Source organism: Capricornis sumatraensis, chromosome 3 (genome assembly GCF_032405125.1).
Source record: "Capricornis sumatraensis isolate serow.1 chromosome 3, serow.2, whole genome shotgun sequence".
Lineage (NCBI taxonomy): Eukaryota > Metazoa > Chordata > Mammalia > Artiodactyla > Bovidae > Capricornis > Capricornis sumatraensis.
This window is the reverse complement of record NC_091071.1, coordinates 156,606,266-156,618,430: the sequence shown is the minus strand read 5'-3', so window position 1 is coordinate 156,618,430 and position 12,165 is coordinate 156,606,266. Positions and strand designations below refer to the sequence as shown.

The 12,165-nt window shown below is 43.0% G+C and overlaps 1 protein-coding gene across 1 annotated transcript in view; it reads left to right on the top strand.

Moving 5' to 3' along the window:
* The window catches only part of WDFY1 (WD repeat and FYVE domain containing 1), a 55,858-nt gene extending 43,954 nt beyond the window's left edge, over positions 1-11,904 (top strand). Inside the window, exons 9-12 of the mRNA XM_068967434.1 lie at positions 3,494-3,595; positions 5,257-5,387; positions 6,979-7,087; positions 8,043-11,904. Of these exons, the coding sequence (XP_068823535.1) occupies positions 3,494-3,595; positions 5,257-5,387; positions 6,979-7,087; positions 8,043-8,102 (402 nt within the window). The 3' untranslated portion in view covers positions 8,103-11,904. The remainder of the gene's footprint in view (positions 1-3,493; positions 3,596-5,256; positions 5,388-6,978; positions 7,088-8,042) is intronic.
* Positions 11,905-12,165: the final 261 nt, after the last annotated feature.

Here is a 12,165-nt window from a genome sequence, read left to right as displayed (position 1 = left end):
GAGGAGCCTGGAGGGCTACAGTCTATGGGATTGCACAATTGAGCAGCTTATCAAAAACAATTCATACTCTGATATCACACGATGTGTTCCAAGTGCTGTCCTTTATACAGCGTGTAGGTCAGCTTGCTGCCCACTGCAGTGGATGCCAGGCGTGACTGCAGCATTCTCCACAAGCCCTGCACATGCTGCTTTGTGTCGCCTCTGATTACTTGTGAGTCTGATTCTCCCTGAATACAGTTGTATCTTTAGCATACCCTCGGGGACATAATCAGAGGGGTTCCGTCTATTAAAAAAAACAGCGACATTACTTTATAGGACATTACACTTCCAGACTTTATAATTACTGTGCTCTATGCGTAAAGATTCTTGCCTGCCAGAAACTTGCAATCTAGTGAAGGAAATAGATTCCCCTATAAATAATAAAATTTCATTTGTAATCTGGAGAAGTACTGATGGCTAGTTTTTTAGTGACCTTGTAAGACAAGTCAAATAGAGGAAATATTGATGGCATGTCTGCTGGTTAATTTCTCTTTGAATTTTCTAAAAAGCTTTTTGGTAAACTTGTTATGAAACATATGTAAAATTGACTCAGTATTGCAGAATGTGTAATACTGCCTTTGCAAAGGTTTATCTGAACTGAGCTATGTATTTGTCGTCTCCTAGTTTCATGCAACATCAGCAGCTAGTGTGCTGCGCTGTTTCAGTCGCTCAGTTGTGTCTGAATCTTTGCAACCCCATGCGCTGCAGTGCGCTAGGCCCTGTCTCCTAGACTTGTTGCTCTTCAGTCTAATTCTGAGAGAGCAGGAACTCAGAGGGAGGATGGGGAGAGGATGTGTTCCCTGAGTCAGGAGGAAGGAGACCATCAGGGCCTGATGCTACTAGTGGCTCTTGTAAGGGTTTAGTTACTTGGATTTCAATCCACTCTTCTCATCCTTGCTAAGTCCTTTAGAAGTGGAAAGTAGAAGCATGGTTCTTACTTCCAAGGTTATATGAGCGTGAGGTTATTTTTATCTCTAGGGAAAGAAGAGAGTCCCATCTTCTCTTTGGGGGCCACTCATTCAAGGTGCTTCCTGTGTGTATGTGGGGGGGACTCTTTTCCTCTGAATCACTTACAGACAGTTATCCCAAATCATGTGCACACTGGCTGGTAACACTGTCTCAGTGGTTGGCACTGTTGGTGGGAAAGAAAATTATGTCAAAATGATCCAATATTTTAGTAGGACTTTTTGGTTTGGTGGTTGTTTTGTTTTTACCAACTGAGTAAATAATAAGTGCAAAAGTAAGCAGCCTCTGGTATATGAGATTCTGACCTTGCATTAGGGTTTTCTACAATTTGTAGGACTTCCTTAGGCACCAGCCGAGAGGATTAACCCCAGATTCTCTAGCCCCACAGTCCTTGCTGGGAATTTCTTTCTGAGTCACCTGGAAACACTGACTGGGGCATCTCCAACCCACAGTGGCTGTTGGCCACCACACAGGCAGGTTGGAAGCAGACAATCCCTGCCCAATTGTAATCAAAGGGACTCCTTTTTGGAAGGAGGCAAAAGACATAAATGAGCAAGTAGCCATATTAAATCCACATGAAGAAATTGTATTTGGAGCTAGCTGATTACAGAATGGAAAGTATTTTGTACATTAGTACAAAACAGATTATCAGTGCCCTGGGGTTCTTGTTAGTTACATCATCTTTGTCCGGGTTAGGCAGGTGGAACAAGATTTAGAAAAGAGAGTGCAACAGTCAGAATACTTGAATAATGTTCTCTTTTGCTCTTCTCAGCACAAAAGAAAACTTTTTCTCCTTAGAGAATGAGCATTCAGTAGGATGGTTCATGAGAGCTTATACCATAACCCTTAATCCTATTAAAAGAAACAAAGTTACAGTTATTTCTTATATTAAAATATGTTCCAAAAAGTCTATTTATTTATGAGTTTGGTTTTTTGTCCATTATCTGATTACTTTAAGCATATTTTTTCTTTCCTTATGTCCCTGTCCCTTCCAGCTCAGCAAAATGATATTCTTCCCTAACCCTTAGACAGAATTATGTTCCCTGAGGGCAGGAATTCAGTCCCATTGGTTGTCATATTCCAGAAACATGTTTGGAGACCCTGTTGAAATGAAGAGGACCATGTCCAGAGGCTGTGTAGAGTACAGTGGACAAACGCAAAGATGTGGGCCGGAGTCCTGCATCTCCCGGGAGCTCCGCCCATTGACCAGCCGTGGACAATCCACCTCAGTCTCTGAGCCACAGTTTCTTTGCCTGTAAAACTGAGAGAATGTTGTTCTGCATCTCCTAGAGTTGTGTTGAGAATGAAGCAAAATAAACCCTTTGGCACACTGGTGAAGTTATATGGCACTTGCTGTATACCAGGCACTGTGCAAAGCACTGCAAATATCAATGCATTTAATGCTCACAGCCTTACCCATTGTGTACTCATACTTGAATATCGCTGCCATGAAGACATTTTTGCACTGCTCCACATATGGGTGGTGTTGCAGGAGTTACACTGGCCTGTGTCACAAACTAAGACTAGACAGTGGCCCTGCTTTCCTTCCACTGCAATTAAACGTTCCCATGGTGTTGGCAGCAGGCCCCACTGTGTCATGGGTTTTCCTTGAGGGACGTTGTTCACAGGCAGGGTTCTCAAACCCCCTCCTCTCTTCCCTGATCACACAAACGAGCAGTTCTGCATCGGGTAGTACCTTGTCGTGTGGGTATGCATTTCCTCTTCACTCTTCTGTCCTCCCTTCCCACTTCCACATTGCCCCAGTCAATTACAGAAGGCTCTTCTGTCTTAGCCTGCTTCATTCTGTTTGTGGGTCCCTTCTCCACCCCCACTCCAGGAAGAAAGACTTTTGTAATGGCTGTCTTATTTAGAAATACTCGTAATGCCATATCTAAAATAAGAAATAGGAAAGCCAAAGGTTTTGATGCAATAGGAAACAAAGAATTAGGGGCACTCACTCTTTAAACCACCTTATTGAATCTGTAAAGCTGACCATCTTCACTGAAGATTTTTTAAGAGTCAGTGTAGTTTGATTTCTCTGGTTCTCCCATCATTGTCTCCTCTTATCAGATAAATTTTTCTTGAGTGTTAACTTTCACAATCAGGAAAAGATTATTCCTTACTTCATGATCTTTGGTATAATTTTAGAGTATTTTCTATTTTTATTGCATATATATGATGCCAAGTGATTGAGATCAAATATGCAAGGACAACTCTTAAGAGTTCATAATGCAAATTGAAGTCCTCCCTCCTGTCTATAGGTTGAACAATCTAAAATTAAACAATCTTGAAAACATTGCAAAAATGGCAAAGATTACTCAAAACACAAACATAATATTGAATGAATATGGAAACAGCTATAATACATAGAGAAGTTAAAAAAAAAAAAAGAACCCCAGTGAGGTCTAGAACTGTTGTATTAATCTCTGAAAACTTGGTATAAATAAGCAGATGCTTTGATGTTGGGTCTGACTTTCTCTTCCCCCAGGCTCCTCAGTGGTTGGAAAGTGATTCTTGTCAGAAATGTGAGCAGCCCTTTTTCTGGAATATTAAGCAGATGTGGGACACGAAGACACTGGGGTTGAGACAGGTAAGTAGCTGGCATCTAGTTGTCACTGTGTTAATCACATGTTTTGTTATTTATATGATTAGTCTAACATTTTATTTGGAATCGCACTTTTCCCTATGAATGCTGTTAATTCCTACATTTGTGATATCACCATCATTGTGTAACAAATATGAGCAGATCTTTCCTGGGGTAATAGTGAGACTTAACTTTCCCAAAGTATGCCATCGCTCATCCTGCACTGGAAAAGCAGAGATGTCCAGAAAACCCCCAAAGCCTATTTGTCAAGGGATGAAAGAGCTCTGAGTTTAGGGCTGTTATTTGTTAAAGTTAGTATTTGTACCAGCCCAGCACAGTCAGAATGAACTTGGCCTCTAAGCCTTAAACTTTCACTAACAGACAAAAAGTAACAGATTAGCCCTCACTGGAATATTCTGACAGTAAGAATTTTAGCTTGTTCCATGTGAGTGTACGTGGAGCATTTCTGTTAAGCATGTTTCAAGTATGTACTATTTTTTAATTTTGTAAATTAATTGAAGAAACATGTTCCAGATAGCCTATAGATTTCAAGGAAGCTCTTACCCTTAGGTATTCATGTAATACTAAAGTTCTACAAAAAGCATAGTTCTACAGCAGGCTTGAAGGTAGCCACTCACTCAGACTGAATGTGAATTTGTGCAGGTAAGTAAAAATGGAATGCCAATTTTAATTGCTTTTCTCATGGGTTTTACCCTCTCTAAGGAATTGGTGGAAAGTTTGTGTATGTCAATAAACTTTTACTTATGAAGGTACTCTCCAGCAAGGTCAGATACAAGACTGCCAGTGTAGGAATTATTTTATCACTCGTGACATTCTAATGCTTAGAAACTGCAGCAATATTCTGTCTTTAGCCTCATTCTCACAACACATGGCACACATGGCTGGTAGTAACTGGTGGGTGAAGTAGTCCGTACTTCAAAGGAAACATGGAGAATTAATTTTAATCTTGAGTTAACAGCTAATAGAAGAGCATGGAAAGGTATGGGTCACAAAATTTTAGTGGTTTAAAAATATATATATGTCAAAAGTAGTGATAATAGCTGGACTATTTTGGAATGTTCTTGAAGCTCATTTTCAGAATCATAATTTGAAAGAGTAAAAGAAAGAGCAAAACATGATTATGGATGTTTATTTCTTAATGAGGACAAATTACATTTAAAACTTTACTTCCATTTAAAACTTTTATTTGTTATAGAATTGTTTTTTCTTCCCAAAGTCTCTAGCTATTTGGGTTCCTAAATAAGCTTGAACTTGGTTTTAATGTCATTTTTTGTCATCTAAGCCAAAAATATGAATGAATAAAAATCAGTATTTCACCAATAACAAAGCAAGGATATTTGGAAATCTTTGAAAGTGTTGAAATCGCCTGCCTTTGGTGTGTTAATTGATACATTGAATTAGAGGTGATTATAATTCATGGAGAAGGGAATGGCAAACCACTCTAGCATCTTGCTTGGAGAATCCTATGGACAGAGGAGCCTGGCAGCCAATAGTCCGTGCGGTCACAAACAGTCAGACACTACTGAAGTGGCTTTGCAGTATCATTCAAGGCACATCATCCTCAATCCTATTCCCCTGCTCCAAAGGGAAACCATGTACCTTAAAACAAGAGGTTAACTCCCCCTCTCCCTCCTTCCTTCCGGAAGCATCACTGCCGGAAGTGTGGGCAGGCTGTCTGTGGCAAGTGCAGCAGCAAGCGCTCCAGCTACCCCGTCATGGGCTTCGAGTTCCAGGTCCGAGTCTGCGATTCCTGCTACGACTCCATCAAGGACGAGGAGTGAGTGTTCGCTTGTCTCTGTCTTACTGTGTGTTCATCTGCAGCGGGAGAGCCTGGGGAATGATGTGGATACACCGTCCACCCTTGCACAACAGTTAGGGTCCTGTCCTCCATGCAGTGGAAAATCTGGCTACAACTTAGAGTTGGGTGTAGCTGGGTATACCTTAGACCCTCTGGGTCTGACAGGGTATAAAAATCTGGATATAACTTAGACCTTCCTATCCACAGGTCTGCAGATCATTTAGCACTGTGATATTTACTAGTAAAAAAAATCCGGATATAAGTGGACCAGTATAGTTTGAATCTGTGTTGTTCAGGGATCCACTGTATTGATCTTTGGTCTCTTGTAAACAGTTTCCAAGGAGAGGATTCTGCCCTGGCTTTGTGACTTAAGACAAGCCTCTCCCAAACACTGTGAGGAATGATTCTGCTCAGACCAGTCAGGCCATGAGTGGCCAGCCCTGAGCCTCCAAGCCACCAAGAGTGCTATGAGGGTCAAGGTTGTGTGCAAACTGGTGGGTGACTGAGCAGGCGCTCTACAGAGGCACCCCAGCTTCGACCTGTGCTCACATTCATGGATGATTTATTAGTGGAAAAACCCTGGAGACTCATTCTCTCCCACATAAAGTCTAACCTGATGATCTGTGCTTAAATAACTGTGTACAAGACACACCTGTCCCCCATTCAGTCCTGAATCAGATCCATGAAGGCAGGACCAGCATTTTCTTTTGCTCCTTTTTTTAAAAGTATTTTATTGAAATGCAGTTGAGTTATTTTGGTGTGTTAATTTCAGCTATGCATGCTAAGTCATGAAGTCCTGTCTGGCTCTTTGTGACCCCATGGATCATAGCCCTCCAGTCTCCTCTGTCCATGGGATTTTCTAGGCAAGAATATTGGAGTAGGGTGCCATTTCCTTCTCCGCTTCTGCTCCTTTTTGAATCATCTTTGAAAGCAGTAGCCAGGCACACCTTGGTGGATGCCCAGGTAGGAAGGCTGGTGTGGCACCACCGCTGCTCTTGGTCAGTGAGCTGGTGATGTGGCTAGAGTGTGGGCTTCAGAGTAGAGTGAGGGTCAGCACCCCGGGGCAGCGCTGCCTCTCCTGCCTGGATTAGCGGGGAGCCTGTAGCCTGTTATCTCATGCAATGTAGTTCCTCTTTGTTAAAGGTTCTCGTTCTGATGTCTAGGAATGTACAAGCCTGTCCACTAAAAGAAAATCAAATATTTTGGGAATTTTGGAAAATCCTTTATAAAACTGCTTGTGGGACTCCCCTGGAGGTCCAGTGGTTAGACCTCTGCTCTCACCACCAAGGGTGCACGTTCAGTCCCTGGTTGAGTAACCAAGATCCCTGAGGTCGTACGGCACAACCAAAAACAAACAGAAAGACCAAACCCCCCCCCCCAGAAAACCAGTCCTGCAACTTAGGCTTTCTGTCATCCTTTAATTATAGTTGGTTTTCAAAACCATAGCCACATTTTGGGGAGCAAATTTTGACACTGTTACAGTAAATATTTCCTTTATGTTGCTAACGACTCATCCCTCAGCTCTAGAAACTGCCGGGTGAGTTTAAATGGCCTCTCTTCTCTCTCTTAGTCGGACATCTCTAGCAACCTTCCACGAAGGAAAACATAACATCTCCCACATGTCCATGGACGTTGCTAGGGGCCTGATGGTGACCTGCGGGACCGACCGTGTGGTGAAGGTAAGCTGCCTAATGGTCCCAGTTAGCACCTCCGTGCAGACTGCTCCACTGACATGCTGTGAGTGTATAAGACAGTTATGATGGACAAGCTCGCCTTCCTTTTGGATGAACTCCCCATGGCCAGGTGAAAGCCCTGGCTAACAAATTGCATGTTTGTGAGTTTCCATGCCCTTCCCGGCGACTCAGTCCAGTGGGGTCTCCCTCCACTGTCTCAGTCTCTCCAAGTAAGCTGGTGAGGGCCTGCCGCCCCTCTGTCACTGTCTGCCCTGAGCTGGCCCCAGGGTCTTCCCTCCCACTGCCTGGCCTTAGCTGACCTCTTTCTCTGGTCACTCCTTCCCTGGCTAATGGTCCTTTATCCTGGATAGAATACTCCCCATTTATAAGAAATAACCATACTTTCCTTTGTTAAATCCCCGAGTGACTAGCACAGAAACGGAGTGTGAGCACTTTATCCTGAGTGCCGTTCTTGAGTTATAAAACTGCCCTGCCTGCACATGTGCTCAGCCGCTCAGTTGCCTCTAGTGGCTTGCGACCCTGCGGACTGTAGCCCGCCAGGCTCCTCTGTGGAATCATCCCAGCCGGAATCCTGGAGTGGGGTGCCGTTTCCTCCTCCAGGGGATCCTCCCAAGCCAGGAACTGAGCCCGTGTCTCCTGTGGCTTCTGCTTTGGCAGGCCAGTTGGTTTACCACTGAGCCACCTGAGAAGCCCCGTAAAACTGAAACATTATTATGATGTAATTCACAGGTGTTGAGAGAAATACTGCTTATAAGCTTTTATTGTGTTTTAGCCAACCACATTGTCTTGTCACTGTGTAAATCTCCAGAAGGTTTTATAGGGAAAGAAGAGGATGAGTTGTGTGTCTTGACCTGTTGGCCAGTGTACCAGCTGTCTGTCCTCCTGTGGGACCACATGGCCGATGCCACCTCTCCAGCTCCCCCCCCTTCTTCTCTTGCAGATTTGGGACATGACGCCTGTGGTGGGCTGCAGTCTGGCCACCGGCTTCTCTCCACACTGATGCAGGGGCCAGCGGGGTCTGAGTCTTCGCAGCAGCCACCTTCCCCTACACACGACGCTTCCCTCTAGCTCCACAGTCCCTGTCACGTGGATGAACAGCCAGCCACTAAAATCAAATCAGCATTTTTATAAAGAACAAAACGTGAACGTGTGTTTTTGGGCATTTGTGGAACTATCCGTGGGGACCAACATAGCAGGTCCCCGAGGAGTGGAGTTACTGCAGGGAGATGTCCTGCGAGCGGCGAGCTGACGGGCGCCGAGACGGTAATTTAGCGCACGAGAGTTTCAGAAGAAAAACACTGAATGAAAGAGTTAAAGCCTAGAAGTTTTCTTCAAGCAATTCCAAGTGCAAACACACTCCCCTCCCCCCAGATTTGCTGGGCCCTCGGGGGCTCCCACGCATCTCTGCGATCAGAGCAGGGGTCCAGGGAGGAGGACTTGCGTTCTCTCTTGGGGGGGTACAGGGGTCTTAGGAACCCAGAGACCCTCCTCGTCCACTGGCGTCTGTGAGTATTCTCTACCCCTAGTCACTGACAAACCTCTTCATGGTACCTGTCGTCTCCAGGAGTGCCATGTCTGCACTTAGTGTGTGGCCCACTCCAGTTGTTTCTCGTCCCAGCCAGCGTGCCGTGGGTGGACCCTTACAATTGCCACCAAGTGAGCTGTACAGTGTCTATACTAACCAAGGGAGTCCACATCCTTCCCTGTCCCCCAGATGTGCTCTGAGGACAAGACGTCTCTATGGTGCTGTTAACACGGGACTCGCACAAGCCGCCTGACTTTTTCTCATTGCAATTAGGAATGACTAATGGAAAACCCAGCTACCAGCATGACTGGGATGGGAAACGAGCAGTCCGCTCCGTGGAACAGCCCAGTCCTCCTGAAAGACACAGTCTATTTGCAGCCCAAGATGAGCCCCTGTAAATACCGTGACACTTCAGTAGACACCTCAGAAGAGAACTCCAAAGCTTTTTAAACTAGGTTGACTTTTAGTTACAACTTATTTCGTAGAAGGAAATCAGTAACCCAGAGCAGTGACTGTTAACAAGGTCCTGCACAGGTATTCCTGACTTGTAAGTTACTCCCAGAGCAGTTAGCAAAATCTCTTGTTATCAAATGGCATTTTAATTTAAAAGTTTTTGGCCACTTAGTACCAGCATTGGGGAAGAGGTAGGAAATGGGGAGCCTGTCTTTTAATATTCAGATATTTATTTGTTTTTAACTGGCAGTACACATGTCTTGTTACTTTAGGACTATTTTAAGGATAGATTTTAAAATAGATAGCAGCAGTATTTTTGTTAGTCTTACTAATGGATATAGAAAAATACTACTGCATTGCTTTTAGGAGATCAAACCAAGATAGCATCATTCTGTGTGACATAACTAAGGGACTTAATAGTTTTAAATAACAGTTGTTAATGAAAATGTGTTTTTAATAACAGTTTAAGACAGGCAATTAAACTAAGATGTCTTAATGGCCAGTGGCACAAATTAGGAAAGGAGGTCAGGTCATCATGTTCTAGAATGATCTGCAGTAGATGTCGACTTGCCTTCAGAAATAAGACTGAAGGGTTTTGTTGCTCCTTGTAATTTTTGTGTTATATCACCTGAAAAAGATGTTTTCTTTCAAAACTTGCCCTAGGCCCTTTGCAGAATGTGTGTTGCTGACATAATCCAGGAGAAAAATCGAGTGGTGGTACCTTGAACGGTAGTGTTGAATGTCAGCTTAGTTTAGTTAATGGTTTGGCTCATGCATACAAAGGTGCTGTGCTGGGGATTCGCTGAAGTCCTGAAAGGAAAAGCAAATATGAACTATTCCTTGCCATGCTGAAGAGTGCTACACGATGGTTTTGCTTTCCTTCAGCCTCTGTAAAATGTGATTTTATGATGTCTGTGGTAGACTGAGCAGTTTCACAGCTGTCAAGGGTATGCCATAGCTTTTTGACTTTTTTTTTATTTTAAAAGATTCGTAATGAAAAACCTAATGTTTCACAGAGAGTGTGAGGCTGATACAGTGCCTCCTTAGGGGTTAAGCTAACATAAGTCAAGAGGGAGAGGTCTGTGTCAGGAAGAATTGGAGCCAGGTATCCGGAAAAGGAAAGGAGAAAGTTTCAATATATTTTCTTTCCACCAGAGCTTACTACCATTTTTTGTTTTAAACACACATATGGTAGGCTTGCCTTGTCTCTGTCACACACAAGGTAGTAAATGGGGTAATATTTTTTATAGAGGTGGGTAAAAATTTTAGTGATTGGGCACATAGAATATAGTTAGACTTCTGGTTATTGCCTTATTTTGACCACGTTACTCTTAAACGGGTCACTTACAATATATATTTCCTCAAATAATGGTTTACCAATTTTTCCATTCCGGAATACTCCTCAGAGTCCCACTTGGGGATCGCGAAGAACAGAATGTTAAGAGAGGATCTTTCTGTTTAGATCTAGTATGCGTGGGGTCGCAGAGTTGGGCACGACTTAGCGGCTGAACAACAACAACAAAAGGTTCGTGATCAAGACTTGCCAGTTCTTCCTTCTGAACATGTTTTAAAATTGCTCTTTGTTAGTGGAAGTGATAGGAATATACTTTTGTAGCATTAGATGGAAGCAGACTATTCATTCCATGGTAAATCTCTGTTTACTGTGTCTTAGTTCTGTCCTGCTGCCTAGAGGCCATAAACGGAACATACTGCTTTATACTTTAGAAGGTGGTGTCACTTTTTTCTCCCCCTTCAGCATTCAGTTTGTTAGTACCTACAGATTTAAACTGTGGAAACTGGCCTAAGTATGGAATAAAACCACAGTGGCTCAGATTCAAGGAGTTATTTTCTAAAATCAGTTTTCATTAATTACTTCCTACTTCATTCCTGGATCTGGTATCTCTTAAAATGTAAGAAACCAGTTACTATTAATGATAAACCATCTGCTCATTATAAATGTGAAGTTTAACAAATAAGTAATACATGCTATATTTGTGTGTCTATTGCTTAATTGTTAATTGTGAGCAGATTATTGAATGCCTACTCTATTTTCTGCAGTTTACTACACAATAACTCTTTGAGTAAGTTGATGTTTAATTGTGCAACAAATTTATATTAGAATACAATTTAAAGTGTTTTTCTCTCTAGACTTTTTTGACTAGGGAGGCAAAGGGCAATGTTGATTAGTACATTTTGTCTTGTACTACTAGCTACGTTTCTATAAGATAGGGTGCCCTGTGTGTCCCAGAGAGCTAGAAACCTTTGTTCTTTGCTCCTGTTTGTGGGTTCTGTTTCTGTGGGTTTTTTGAGAACATGCATACAATAAAATGTTCCTTGCCTGTTACCCTGTTGTTTAATTTAGCTTCTGTTCTGTTTGACCTGGACATAGTGCAGCAAGAGTAACTACCGTGAGTTTAGTGCTGCCTGTGTGCTGGGTGCCCTGCCGACCTCATACTATTCAATCCTGGCAACACTTCTGCAAGGCACTGTTTTCTCCATTTTACAAATGAGAAAACCAGGTGGATCTTGTCTGTCCATCTGACTCAAAAGCACGTGCCGCCTTTATACCGCCTGCCTTAATGTGCTAGCGTGTAAGGAGGGTTTGGTATAAAGGTAGTAGGTATGATCTGTCTTGAAGTTTGTGAGGCCCTGGAGTGAGATTGCTTAGGATACCCAGGCCCCCTGAGAGCACTGAGCCTCGTGGGGAGAGCATGAGCCCTGCCCTGGGTCCCCTCGCAAACAGCTCAGTTTTATGAAGGAACACAGGATGATTCAGATCCGGGAGAACAGAGTTCTCGGCTTAACTGATTAGGGGTTGATTTAGAGATCAGAACAGCAGTTTATTGAGGGTTTTTTTTTTTTTTTTTTAAAGAACCAAAGCTTTATTTTCTCTCATCATCAGAATGTTTATTGGCAGTTTCCTGGTGGTTCAGTGATTTGGAATCAGTGCTGTCCCTGTCAGGGGCCCTGGTTCCCTCCCTGTTCGGGGAGCTACGATCCCACAAAATGTGCAGCATGGCCAAAGGAAAAAAATATATATATATGTTTATTGCAATAAAAAAAGGAAAATAAAAAGATAATACCA